Raw genomic sequence first — 15,086 nt, 5'->3', positions numbered from 1 at the left:
GACCTTTGCCGTGGCTGTTGGTGCTGTGGTGACCTTTGCTGTGGCTGCTGGTGCTGTGGTGACCTTTGCTGTGGCTGCTGATGCTGTGGTGACCTTTGCTGTGGCTGTTGATGCGGTGTTGACCTTTGCTGTGGCTGCTGATTCTGTGATGATTTTTGCTGTGGCTGCTGGTAGTGTTGATGACTGGATGGCCGTCCCCTGCTGCCAGCTGCTGTGGTGGACATGGAAGAAATGCTTGTTGTAGAGGGACTTGTGGGATTCGCGGTCAGGGCCTGGACGCGATTGGCATTGCAATCACGGCACAGAACATGACCATCGAGAGGGTAACAGGGATGATCTTGCCCGAGAAGTAGTCCGCAGTCTTCGCAGCGGTAGCAGGCGACATGAAATGATCTGTCGAGAGCAACAATGCGTACGGTTTCTCCTTTGCCCTGTGGCATGATAGGCTCCTTACAAACGCAGCACCTAGAATCGGGGGTGAAAAATGCGGGAATCGGATATGAGAGAAATAGACCTCATTAATGCTACAGGAAACCTATATATATATAGATATATACGTTAAATGACGCAGGCACAATAAGTGAAACTGAATTACCATTTTTTTGGACCGTTAATGACGCCTAGCGCGAAATAAAATTAATCAATGATATGAGTAAAGAGGGCAAAAGCACATTTCACCTATAATCCACCGAGCATTCTTAAGAGCACTGATTTCCGCAGTGTAATTAGTACTTGTAGATAAGTCAATGAGAGTTACAATGGACAAACGTGATACTACAGCATAGAATAGGACAATACAACTGACCTGGGCGCGAACTTTTTGTGGAAGTCTGGAATGCAGTAGATATTGTTCGCGGCATCAACCGTAAACGGGACTCCGTCAAGCCCCCTGCCACAGACGAGGCACGAAAAGCATGCAGGGTGAAACGGCCTACCAGTGGCTCGTAAAATGCGCTCTAAAATAGGCTTCTGGCAGGCTGTACATTTCTCTAAAGTGTCCTACACCGGATAAATTAAAAAAAAAAAAAAAAAAAACGAACATTCTGGTTAGTAACTGAAATAATTGTGACTTTTTCGGCAAATTATAATACATAAAATGCACTTAAGCGCTAGACTACGTACTCTTCAATCATGTAACGTGAATAAATCACTTACATATCGATATGGACCGCTTAAGCGTGATCATAGCGATGTGGGATTGTATAGCCTCGATTAAATTATTAAAAAAAGAAGATGTACTCAGTGAGACGAAGTGTGAAGGAGTGATACGTTACACTCATTTACTATTTGTGAGATATTCACCGTGTTCCTTTATTGATCTTAAAAAAGTGGACGTTGCTTCAAATTCTCATACACGTTATCATTATCGATACCTTTTAGTATTTAGGAGACGTCATTTATGGGTCGCTAAGCCACTCAAATTCCCACCAACGGAGCCAATATTGTCGGTATTTGTTTAGCAGAAGGTTGGTGCTTACCAAATAATCTTCTTCGCAGTAGGGTTGTCCCTGCACGGCAAAGAATGCTTTTCCCTGCAGTTCCCTTTTGCATACATGGCACTTGAAACAGCTGATATGATAAACCTGGCACGAATTAAATGGATATCGATGTAAGATGATAATTAAAGACATATAAGCGGGACATATATGCATTAGTAATATTAATTTATATACCTTCTCGCCGAACATAGAAATTGTCTATTGGTTAATAAACTTATGCTTACTTTGATAGTAAGACATCGGTGTCAAAGTTAATGACACTTTTGAAAGAAAAAGTACTTGTTGCCCGGCGTCTCGCGCGAGCTTTATTTCGGACCAAATTTAATTTGCATAGATAATTCTTTCTTCCGTAAGGTACAAGTTGTATTTCGGTGATTATGAATCGTTCATATTCTCTACTGTTTCTGAGGGGCGACGTATCCTGCAATAGCCGAACGGTTCCTATGAGTTCCATATGAGAACCAAACGGCATTTTCGATAAACGAACACTGAACTTATTTTTGCGGACCAGCCGTAAATTCAGTGTGATAACTTCAAGTAACTAAGATGACAGTCGTTCAAACACTAGGGTTCACCACTGTGTAACTCTAACCGTTTGTTTAATGGGCACTCGGGATGGTTTTTCGTATGTCTAAACCAGAGTGTACCTATACTATATTTGCTGTTTCCAAGAATGTCGCTAGCTATAACTGCACGAATATCACTTATTTCAGGCTACAGATTGCAAATACTTCCAGACTGCTAATACCGCCTAGCTTTAAACCAGTACGTACCTTATCCATGGCACTGCATCCCGAGCCGTCATTAAGGACCTCATGTTGACATTCCACGCACGATCCGATGGCAAAAGGCTCTTCGGCCACACTACCGCAGTCTTCCTCTACAAGGCCCATAAGCATACTTGTAAAAGCTATCAAAAAGATGTCAACGCTAAGTACTAATCTGACCAAGTACCGTATTCATAAGACAGGAAACAAGGTTGATGATTGATGTTGACGCGAACATTCAGTCCTGTCTTTTGGTAAAGAAAAAACTAAGAATGGAATATAACGGATTTTATTAGAATTCCAGCTATTATAGAAGTTACTACAAACGATTTTATTATAATAAGCAACGCAACGAGAGACCATAATCTACGATTTTTTGAGGGCAAATATTCCTCTATCAGGAGCTTACCAAAGTAGTCGCTGAAGGCAGACCCCCGTAATGTTGACTGGCTCGAATACTGAGAGCTTGCGCTGCTTCCAGAGTAACCTCCAAATCCGTAACCTAGCATTCCTGGCAGCCCATGCGAACCAGAGTAGGTGCTTTGCTGGCTGGGTGCACGCGGTCGGAGCGGCTCGTAAATACTGCTTGTATCACTCTAATTGAAGAGTAAAATTACAATGAAAGCTAAAAAGTTTATAATTCATATGGTCCCAAAGTCAATAAAAGCTCTGTAAGGTAAAACTCAGGGTATTAGACATCTCCAGTAGCAAATCACTTCTTAGTAACCACCACAGAATTTGGTATCCCGATTTGAGGTGTAGAAGCCGTTTTTGAGTCGATGCGACATTTGCAAATAACTATGTAAATCTTGAACCCATTATTATTATTATTAGTATGGTGAAGGGAGCAAAAGCGGTTCAAGTTTGGGTTCTCTCTGCTCGGTTAGCGAGCTTGTTTTCTTGTTTTGAGGCAGTGAACAAGTCTATTTTCGTACCCTTGCATCGTAGTCGGGTTGAGATGGCGCTGGCGGAGGGGGCGGTGTGGCTCGGATAACCGACCCAGGGTGACGGTAAATTCGTCCATTAGAATAAAGTGACATATGATCTTCCACTGGAATCGGCGGCACGGGCTGTAACAGTGTATTAAGCTAATACATATTATTATTTGTGTACGCAAATTTATGTATTTCCAATGGGATTTTAGGTTCGATAAGGCAGAAGTACCCGCGATAGCTTTAGACAGAAGTGAGCGTTTTCAGCTAGAACTAGTTTCGTCAATTTTACATAAGTATTTTCGTGCTTTGTCCGGCCCTTTACCTTGTACAAATGTGATGATGTGGTTGCATGAGGATGCGATGGGACGCCTCGATAGCTCCCTGGTGAACGGCCTTGTACAAGGCGATCTGACGCGTTCAGGTTACGATTTGCGAACTCTTCATCCTCAAGAAGCGCGCGAGGTGATGGCGCAGTTGAAAGTCGCTCCAACTCCTCGAGAGTTCGCTCTAAAAGATCGTCCGTATAGGCCATCTATAAAAAAAAAAAAAACGTAGGACTCGTTAGGATCAAGCTCACCTATGCGCTATTAAATATGCTTCTGTCATCGAGACTAAGTAGTTCAAAGAAAAAACATTATATTAATTAAGGGCTCCAAACTTGACTATGGGGACATAACCACTCGGGATAGTCTATAACAGTGTTGCCATACGTCAAGCTAAGGAGTCTTTAGATAAAACGCGACCCATATCATTCTACGACGACGCTATATGGCAAGCTTGGCTCTGATACTATTACGACATTTGATGTCAAATTTAATAAGCACCGAGCATGCGCTAAACGAGTGTTCTTAGATAATCAATAAGGTGATATGGGTGGTCTCGTTGATGGTAGCGGCGGTAGCGAGGCCGGCGTCATTGACTGGTTTTGGGTAGCAAAGCAAAAAGCAAAATCTTACGAACGAAAAAAAGTATCCTCACAGCAAGAAACATATCAATAACGCCTGAGGAATGAATACGCGGTGATAAATTGTGCGTCTGGCGTAGGCATCTTAAATTCCCATGGTAATGTCCAAAGGACCTCTAGAGGCGAAGCTTGCGGTGTACAAGGCCAAGCAAAATGTTTACCCAATAAATGCACTACGCTTCGGTCCGTTTTAGAATAACTTATAGACACAGGTGCACAAATTTGCCGTCGACCCTGGGATGGCATTGAACCTATGCGCAAGCTACGCCCACTGACAACTGTGTCGTCTTTGTTTGGAAAGGTCTACATCGAAAAAACCTTTTAGCGTCATTACGTTCTCATAAAAAGTAAAATATATTGGCCTCCAGCGGAATATATATGAAAGTATCACTATATTACTGCATATATACCTGACTAGCTTGTTAATAAATTGATGCTCCATATTAGCCATATAAAGCACAAAATGTTAATATGGCTTTTCTTACTTACATGAATTATACATTTTTTTGCTAAAATATAACGAATACAACAGATATACACTTATACCTGAATCGACTCTCTGGCTACCAATGAAGCTGCAGGATGATATGCATATTTCGCAGACATCTTCCCTATAAGATGATTGTATTCTTCAGATCAGCATCGGTGGTACAAGCCAAAGCTATACGCATATTGTTCTTTAAGAACATAACTAGTTATTTCCGTTTTTACATTAATTTATGTATTTCGTCATATTATAGCATGCGCACGCTTGAGTGTAATACTTACCTATAAAGCAACTTTAAATTAACTTAAATGTTCCATCCAGATTTTTTTCACAACAAATGTGTTGCTCTGGCTTCATGCAGTGTATATCAAAACTTCACTTTACTCTATAAATTGTCTGATAATCTTTCGTTTCGATTAAACGGATATGCAGGTCTACAAAAGTTTATCTAGCCTACTTAGGTGTGTGAAAATCAGTCACAGCGGCAAGATTTGACGTATAAAGAGTAGAGGGGTAAATAGTTTAAGCATAGGAATTGGGTGAATTGCCTTCGCTTGAAGCCTCGGGCCGGGCTTAAGAGTGGGGGGGGGGGGATAGCTTAAGCATAGGAATTAGATGAGTTGCCTTCGCTTGGCGCCTCCGGTTGAGCTAAAGAGTAGAGGGGTAAATAGTTTAAGCATAGGAATTGGGTGAATTGCCTTCTCTTGACGCCTCCGGTTGGGCTAAAGAGTACAGGGGTAGATAGCTTTCACGTTCAGATAGATATCACGTTCGCAGACTTTGTGATTCTGCTATAGCATTACGACCGTCTACATTTTAAATTAGCAATCATAGGTGTGAAATAAACGTCTAGTAAACAAGGGCCTGCTATACTCTTGTTTACAGTTAATTATATAGATTAACTGAGTTTGATTTGATTGATTCAAATAGCACTCGTACGACGTTACTCTGAGGCACAAGCAGAGCCTAGTTTTAGCGTTTAGTGGATTTCATGAAAAGAAGCTAATGATAGAAGTGCCTCAGTTATCATATCTAGTAGAATAACTATTATTTTTTCCAATCGATTTTGTTCAGGATGATAGTTGAGGTACGAAATAAGCCACCGCTACTCTGTGTTCCACGGTGATGGGGTTATCGAAAGGGGCTCCAGATGGGTTGGAAGGCCGTTCTCTTACGTGTAATTTTGCCATTGCCGTAGGAGCCATCGGTATATGTACAGCAGCATTCGTGACCTGGCGCCGGACGCGAAGGAAAAAAATTGCACGAGCTCCTCGACGTATTGTGTTCATTTCGTAAGCAGAGGACTGGGCACTTGTGGCAAAAGAATCTGTACAGGAAGTAGCTCGGTCAAACCTTCTGGGCCTAGACTGCGAATGGGTGACTAAATCCACCACAAACATTCCCACCAAGGGCATGTTGAAACGGACCAAGTTTGTTTGGAAAAGAAATATGGTATCACTTCTCCAGCTGGCACCCAGTGATCGCTTATCTGTTTTGCCTCGTCTAAATCTCATGAAGGTTAGTGCGATCGTTAAAATGCACCATTCTGCCGAGAGCTATTATGTTAGCTAATGTTTTTTACTTTCATATATGGTAACGAACGTATACATAGTATTGAAAACAAGATATATACTTGGTAATTTGCTTTTTATCTCCTAATATATGTACTGCCAAGTCCTTGTCCAGTCATATTATGTGAATTTTTCTCCCATTAAGTATTTCGAGGAGTACAACATCGCAGGCGACTTGGGAATATTACGGCAAGAGCACCATATGAGATGTTACACTATATCAAGATTTTTGAAAGGTTTCCCAGCATCAATCTCACTTGATGATAAGTAAAGTTGAGTAAAAATTATTGATAATGTTCATTATAAGTTTGACACCATTAACCGTACCGATATGAGATTAAATCGGCAAGAAACGGTAAGCCTAATTTTAAGCGTGTACAACGTTGAGAATATGACTTAGATTCTAGTTCACCCAAGGGATGGAATGTAATGTATTCATTTTCATTATTCCAGAAAGAAGCACAGTCTTCAGGTGAAATGAAAAAAATAAACTGTGTTCGATACCGCAGTTCGTTCCATGAGAAAAAGATCACCTGAATATATTGGCCACGATTTCAGGTGCCTCAGGAAATTCTGGCTTGCAATGAGGTTATTAAAGTTGGTGTCGCTGTACTTGATGGTGCCAAAAAGCTGTTTGACGACTACGAAATCATGGTGCGTTTACGAGTAGATAAGCTTGATTTGACGAACATATCCTATGGTAGTAGTGATGTCGGTGCTAAGACTTTATTTTTTGCAATAAAAAAATAAGGAGTTTTTGTAGAAGGAACAGTAGGAAAATTCTATTCAAACATGGCGATTTATATAATTCAATGAACATGATCGCGATAATTACCAAAGGTGTTTAAGTTAATGTAAACGATTGATTTGTTTGTATTAACCCCATATCTATTCGGAATACTTATTGCAAGTGTCGCCGAAAAAAATATTTTATAATCTCTGCAGAAATAACATGTCCTGTGCTTTTACTCCGATATATTACGTTTTTGGATATGCTCTAGGTAAAAGGCTGTCTAGACCTCCGATATATGGCTAGCTACTGGCAGTCTAAAGTATCTGACCCCTATATCGAGGACTTCTCATTGGCCGGATTGGCTCGTCGCTTCTCTGGCATCGGGCTGGACAAAGAGGATAAACTGCGCTGTGGAAACTGGGAGGCTCCGACGCTCTCAGAGGCTGAAGTGGTCAGTAGTAAAAGGATACGCCTTTGATGAAAGATGTTAAAATTCTTGTACTGAAACTACTGGCCGGCTTAATCGTCATAAGTCTAGGGCTCAAACTCAGCATCGTCGGATATTTTACGTAGTAGCGAAGTTAAGTTGGTATAATATGAAACAGCATAACTTGTATTCTTAATGGTTGATTTAAATTCCTCGTTGCTATTTTTAATTGCTTATAGAAATGTTTGTATTGTGTTTCTGCTGACGAGGTTTTTGACCTTGGCAGAAATATGCAGCGACGGATGCATACGCTGCATTGACTGTGGCACTCGCCATCTTAGAAGAAGAGGGGCGACCGGTGCTGGAAATTATTTGGCATTTTCGTCGACATTCCCTTTAGGCGGACCGCCCTAAAGAAGTCATCGGTCAGTGTTGTACTATGTTGACAACTTAGCTGCCATTGCATGTCCGTCTACTGAAAGTCAGCGTTCTAGGACGAATATCAGTGTCATTCTAAACATATTGACATAGATAATAGACTGTATTTTGCATAGGGTTTTCTTTTAAGTAGGCAACTTTTTAACATTTTACAGGGAATTGGGAGCCTATCAAAACGTAACATCGTTCAGAACAAGAAACGTACGAAGGCATCGTTTAAAGCACGAAAACAACAACGTATCTATAAAAATTCGGTTTTACAGGCACCTGACGGAGAAGTTCTGTGCAGTACAGACGAGGTCAAGTTGAACTGCTATCTAAAAATGAAACTCGGTCGAGTTGTCTCTGAAGAGCCTTTCACTGTGCAGCTTAACTTTGAGCCACGCTGCCGCGCCACTCTCGGTAGCGAATATTACGTCGACGAAAAAGTCAGTGAATGCGTTGTATGTGGAGCAAGAGAGCACTTGCTTAAAAAGAACATTGTCACACAGCAATACCGAAAACTTTTCCCTTATGAAATTCTTATTATTATTAAATATTATGAAATCGCATACTTCTCATGACATGGTGCTGCTCTGTATTCAGTGTCAACTAAAGTACACGCGTGCAGAGGCAGCCCTTATGGAGGAACTGGACAAGGATTGCTTGCCCGACATTACTATATCTAACTTTCAAGGCGTGAAGATGGCAGCAATGGCACTGTTGAAAGCTGCTGACAGGTTGAAATCCGATAAGAAGGCCATGTTTGAGCAGATATTGCGGGAGCATCCGGGTTTCACAGACGGAACTTTGCCCCTCACAGAAGAACAGCTCAGGTCTGCAGCAAGTATAAACGTTTCTCAATGGCTGCGAAACAACAAGGTAACGCACGGATCGCGTGTGGTCAAACGATATAGTTCGGCGGGCGGTCCAGAACTATTCGAGTTAGAGAAACTTTGGCGACGTCATTTTCTTGACACAATGAAACCTAAGTACTTGTCACCGAAATGGTCTGGCTACAGGGCGAGACCTTTCTGGCTATAAAATTGAAGAGCTTCTTCAAGTGTTGGGCATCGATTGGAAAAGAATGATTAAACTTGTTGATAAGATCGTGACGGAAAAGCTCGTAAAAAAAGAACATGTTGTTATTTGGGATCTCTTGGACAAACACGCACAGGATACAATGGAAATCAACTATACGACAAGTGAACATAAGGAAGGCCACGCAGACAATGGGCGGAACAGCAGTGACATTTTATTAGCAGCAGCTAAACCTAACTATCAATCCGTGTACTAATAATAGCATTAAACTACTGTATACTAAGTAGCGTGCTAGACCAACGCAATGGAATCAGTCAGCTTACAATCATTTTAAGGGATCGACTTCGTGTCGTGCCTTATGTTGCGATAATCTGATATTGAGGCAAGATAGGCTTCCATTGCTACAATATCTTTTGCGAACCTGATATAACAATCGGTGCTAAAAAAACACTGGCAATAAGTCGGTATTTCCACTTAATAAACTACTATACTTTTTAATTTATCTTGCTTATAGGAAATGCGTTTCTACCATGTGCCATGGTGGTGTGCTGCATGTCTTTGCAAAGAAATTATGCTGAGATCTTAGGTTTGGCTTTTGGAGAAGTCTATTGGCTTACCGTATGTCATTCGAGGACGATATCTAGCTAGTCTAAGTTTAGGTCGAAAACAAACAAATTTATGTATAAAACATTCTTTGACGAGGTAACTATCAAAACGTCAACCCTCCCCAATATGGTAACTTCTATAAAATTAGAAGGCAGTCATTTTACATAAAACAGGTGGTAGAGATACGCACCTAGAGATCATCGCAATAGCGCCTTGTAGAGGTGTTTGTTATTCCAGAGTTGCTGTTCGTCAGTCTCTTCGATACCTCCCTTCCGTCCGGTTCAACTTTCAAGAATTTGACTAAATACCTTGGCGAAGCGTTATTATTGGAGGCTACGTTGAGATCAATTGCACGCAGCCAATGTGAGCTGTTCCGACCCACTAAGTTTGGCGATCTACAATATTTTAATTTTTGGTTCCGACAAATAATTTGCATCCTAAACTTTTTTAAATATTTGAATGACTTTTCCTCAAAATAACACAATTAACGTATACAAAGAAAGTATGCGATAATGCAATTTACTGATAATTGCATAAAATTAAAATCAAACTTGAAGGTTAAATTCATTATATTTACTGGTTTACAAGAAGCAAACGGTGACTCTTTTTCTTATTAACCTTGCGTGTTCAGCTCGAAACGCGAAGTTTCTTAGATTAAATTCTTGATTGTCAACACCGTGTCTCCCATTTTTTTGTGGTACATTGTAGACTAAACTCCTTTAGGTTGAGCATTGTACCATGCTCATGCAATATATATATATATATATATATATATATTGACAAACCTTGTTTTCCCAAAAATGAATAAATCTTCTGGACATGGCTTCGTTCTAATTTACCATAGCTTGTATTCGGATCTGTTCTAACTAGCAGTTGCAATAGCACTGTATTATGGCGATATCGATTGAGTTGCTTATTCTGTTCCGTTTTTATGGCTACAAGCACATTATATGGCAAACCGTAAACAAACTAATCCGGTCGAGTATAAAAACTGTGTCCTGCTCAATCTCATTCGGACGTAATCAGTTTTTACACAAACTAATACACTGATAACAGATCAGCTGTGTTAGAAATTAGAAAATGTGTTAGAGTTTTATCTTGTTTTATTTGTGTTGTTTTATTTGTGTGTGTAACCATATTCCGTGTAAGCAGGAAATATCTTGATTCTTTTAGATGGAAGAATGTTTATAGATTCTACTTAGAGCCTGGATGGTAATAACAGCTTTTTTTTCGCTCATCCATAATCTAAAAATACTGTTATTTTCTATTATTTTAATGCGTTTTTTACAGAAGTTTACATATGCTCGGAATCCTAAGCTTACAGAGGAATGTAGTTCAGCTTACAGTTTATACCAAACCATTGATTATTTTTCAAAAAGTAGGTTTTCATAATGTTTCCTTTAGGACTAAAACTTAGATAAGAGCATCGAATTGAAAGAATGTAAAATATTTTTCCGCTTAAGAGAGAGCTTGTATGTTACTGTCGGTGTAATTTGCAGGGTATTCGAAACATTCGTTGAACCTTAAATAAAATAACGGTGACAGATATTGGTCTCCCTAACGTAGTATGAGATGTTTCGCAAGCTTATCGACCGTATGGAACGGCTTCTTCGATCCGTCATCAGTGCAGTCGTTTACCATTTCCTTAACCGTTGTCAGGGCGTGCTGGGTATGGTACGGATATACAATTCCGATGGTTTTACGATATTCGGTAAATACAGTTTATCCATTATCTGAACGGAAATGGCGTTTACGCCTGTCCCAAGGTCGAGTATTGCACCTATTTTTTCACAAAAGAGGTCAGCTTTGAGCAAGAATAGGTCATCGGCTGGCGCGTTTATGCAACATATGCTCCGATACAGGGTGAGCTTTAAGCAGTAATTTTTGAAATGGTCCTGCTCCCCGCAGTTGAAGCATTTGCGGGCTGTTACTGGAAATTCATTAAGTCTCTCCACTATGCTGTGTCCTCTACTACTCGTGGCCTCGAGCCTACTTCCACTTCCGAATTCCGGTACTTACTGCAGGGTCTCTCTAGAGATTGAAAAGTGATCAGAGCAGTCCTGATCAGGTAATTGATGAAGTCATTTAACATGAGTATCATCCCACTATTTACCTATAATATGCTCGAAATCATTGATGCATAGGTCCTTTAATTACGATAGTATTGATTTTGAGTGGCTTGAGCGTCTGCCAACATCATTTTAAAGATGTCTCTTGTTTTGCCCTCCCTTTACTCAAAAAGAGTGAAAGCTAAAGCCCAGTGAATTGAAGAGCTTGATAGAAGCCGTAGGCGAAATAAGGAAATCAAGAGCGAGAACTAAGCGAGCACAGGTTCATTGAGAACATCGCGGAAGCAGCTAAGAAACGCATTTCTATCAATAAAGTCTTCGATAGGCTTACAGTTAAACCGGGGACAGTGCAGCTGAAGACTCCGCAATATGGGATGTTTTTTTAATTAACACTATATCCGTTTTTTCGCATTTATAGCTATTTTCTTATATACCGAAACATATTTTCAAAGCAGTATATATAGGCTCCGTGAGCCTTTACGAAATTACTATTAAAAAGTAAGTGAGAATTAAATAATATATGACAATACATAACCTGGTACCAAGACTAAGTGACTGTCGAGTTCCGACATACATGCTAGCTATCCAACTTGCGTTTATTATTAGTAACATATTCAAGCAAAACACATCCTTGGCCTTTCAAACGCACGTTTAATGTAACTGTATACCTAGCAAAATGGCGTACACTATACTTTGCCCTGTACATTGCGTCAGCCTAGTAATGACGTTGGTTTTATTCACGCACAAAATCTGAATGATTTTTTATATAAAAATCTTTCTAGTTTTTAAGCCCACTTCATACGGTAGTTGCAGCGACCGTAATTGTGTGCAAAGAGCAATGACTCTTGCGTACGTGGCAATGATTGCATAAGAAAGGCAGTGGTCGTAACCATAACGACAAAAAGCACGCTTTGCATGGCTCTTCTTCTATAAAGGGCACACGCATAGTGAGTCCACATCTCACCTATGCAGGAGACCAGACAGTCAACAATTAACGGAAAGCCAACAAAATGGCATATTGTACTTCACATCGAAAATTGCAATTTACAATAGAAGTCTGCTCTTCACTAGTTTCGGCGGGGGTCTGAGTTGGATCAAGGTATGCCATGGGTCCCGCCTGAATGACCGCCGTAGTAACACTTCATGGTTCAGAAGTGGACCGCGGAAAAAGCCACTACACTATAGTGCTATGAGAATTTCTGGTATCATAGGTAATATAGGTCGAGATCATTTTTGAACATGAAAATGACTTTCCCAGTTGTGAGTTCTTGTTGTGCTATGCCCAACTACAAAAATAACCAAAATCATAATTATTCTTTATTTTATATCCTTGCACAGTTATCTAATTAAAGGCCGGGATGCAATGAGAAAGCTTTTTTATTCGCCCACAACAACCCGACTCGAGTCTTCATTTATTTACATAAAGCAGTAGTACACACGGTCAATTCAACATTCATCTATTCATGCATTTCGTATTGTCTTTTGCAAGGATTGTTGGGTAGTATTTTATATTAATGTGTGTGACTATAATAATACTTCGCCTGATGATATATATGTATACTCGTACATGTACATGCCATCAATATATGCCGTCTTGTTAATCGCACATTGATCATATTTCTACGGACTGCCTCTTATAGTTTTTACATAATGCAAAATGTAACCTCATCATTGCCTGTCGGACATGATTACTTTTTGAGTTCTAAACATCTGAGCTCCTTGCAGCATTCATCTGCCATTACCAAAAAAATCAAATGCACTTAAAACAGCACCACCGTTGGGCACACTTAGACAACTCCGTACACATTGTTATCGAAGCCAAGTCCGTACGCTTTTTCTCGACCACTTCTCAAACATCCTTTTATTTATTAAACTATTACGACCGCCAGAGTCTCATTGAACCCATCTATTTCTGAACTAGAACTAAGCTTTCCCATATCTATCTATAGAGCTTCCGAACCAGCACACATCGTTTTATTCAGCATCTGTTAACACAGGTTTCTGTTCCCATTTACTCCTGTTGATAATTACGCAAAAAAAACAATTTGGAAGCATGCTCGTTTGTCCCCGTGCCTAAAAGTAGATATGATGATGGATTTCGATTACATCAACTGCTCTTAGAAAAACGATCGATCGATTTTAAAATGATAACATCAGTTTGAGCAAAAACCAGCATCACTCAGGTCCACTAGTAATTAGCCGCTTATATCCAGATAATTGTCTACAGTCTATACACTGTCAAGGTCCTTTCCACAGAGAACCTCTTCGCACATACGCATAAATTCATAAATTTACGTTGGGCATAGCACGGAAGAGATCTCAACTGATGCACTATAACAGTGATCATGGGCTCTCATGGGATGTCGTCTCATCTTATATCACATTATGACACCCTTCCTTTTCTGCCCTACAGACCACTGTTGACTTCACCCTTAAAAACGGACGAAATCGCGACGATCAGAAAAATTGTATATATATGGTTATGTATCATGGAGCTGGATAAAGACATCGACTACTCTTATAATTAGTACAACTACAATAAACAAGTGAAATACAGAGATACGGAGGTGTGTTCTCATGATCTAGCACGATGCATCGGCAACATCTCAAATAACCCCGCTTCGTTTGTCGATATTTTTCTTTGCTGTTCTAACATTATTCAAAATGACTCTGATGAGGAGTTCACAATCAGAGACCGAAAGTTCAAGCTTAACTGTAAGGTATATGCTTCCGTTGACCTGTATGCTTTCGATAACATAAAAATAAAATACTATAGTCTTAATTCTTTGTAGACGGTATGCCTACCCGTTCCTAGTTTAATCGCAGGAGCGCTTGTGTGTCTATTATTCATTCTTCTTTTGTGTCTTATTAAAAGGACCTGCATCTAATCTAGCCACCCTTACAAGGAAAAGACAAATGATGAAAGCGAGAAAGAACTCATAAAGTACGCTGGGCCAAATAATATTGGTCAAATAATGAGACTGCATAAAATTCTAGCACAACTGATCGTAAGATAAATCCACCAAGACTACAGAACATGGGCAAAAGACAGTGCATAATAGATATAAGGGTACACATTTGGTCATGCCAGTATAGCCTGTACCATAACGAAGCCAAAAAAAAATCCAAATATATAGAAATTCAACAATGTTGAGAAAAAAATTAGATATGTAATAGTGTTGTTGTTGTTGCTATTTTTGTTGTTGTCCTTCTTATTTTTATTATTATTACTATTATTATTATGAAAAGACGGATACTTTTATTACACATGTTCGTACCCGAATACTTTTATGTACCTATTATTAGAACTATTTCATAAGTTAGTTAGTTCATCTAAGGAGAACTATTAAAAACAAGTCGTTTCTGATATGGACCAGTTTCACTTTTCGTTCATTTTGCTTGTCGGTGCAAGTTTCTCTCTCTTTCTCTCTCTCATTTTTTTTTGTTCTGCTCGGTGGATTCCTGGCTATCAATAGCTACTTTTCTTTTTTGAAATTTCAGAGTTATAATAATATACACATGTGTCATAGTAGGTGTAGTGTTCACGTAGGCACATGTATCAATTCACGC

General features: G+C 39.8%; 2 protein-coding genes across 2 annotated transcripts in view; one reads left to right on the top strand and one right to left on the bottom strand.

Moving 5' to 3' along the window:
• LOC111254232 (uncharacterized) overlaps positions 1–5,082 on the bottom strand; it is a gene marked incomplete in the record, with an annotated part of 8,411 nt that extends 3,329 nt beyond the window's left edge. The window contains 8 exon segments of the mRNA XM_086974657.1: positions 19–465; positions 806–999; positions 1,479–1,583; positions 2,273–2,379; positions 2,676–2,862; positions 3,202–3,336; positions 3,524–3,733; positions 4,712–5,082. Coding sequence (XP_086830783.1) covers positions 19–465; positions 806–999; positions 1,479–1,583; positions 2,273–2,379; positions 2,676–2,862; positions 3,202–3,336; positions 3,524–3,733; positions 4,712–4,771 — 1,445 coding nt within the window.
• Positions 5,083–6,554: 1,472 nt separating this feature from the next.
• On the top strand, positions 6,555–8,844 carry LOC111254230 (exonuclease 3'-5' domain-containing protein 2-like). The gene is given in 5 exon segments (XM_086975051.1): positions 6,555–6,578; positions 6,782–6,877; positions 7,225–7,407; positions 7,977–8,357; positions 8,359–8,844. Coding segments are annotated over 5 exon segments (1,170 nt in total).
• The last annotated feature ends 6,242 nt before the right edge of the window (positions 8,845–15,086 follow it).

The sequence above is a fragment of the Varroa destructor genome, unplaced genomic scaffold (assembly GCF_002443255.2).
Source record: "Varroa destructor unplaced genomic scaffold, Vdes_3.0 BEIS01000007.1, whole genome shotgun sequence".
Taxonomy (NCBI): Eukaryota; Metazoa; Arthropoda; class Arachnida; order Mesostigmata; family Varroidae; genus Varroa; species Varroa destructor.
Note: the sequence above shows the minus strand (reverse complement) of the source record. Positions and strands in the feature narration are given on the sequence as shown.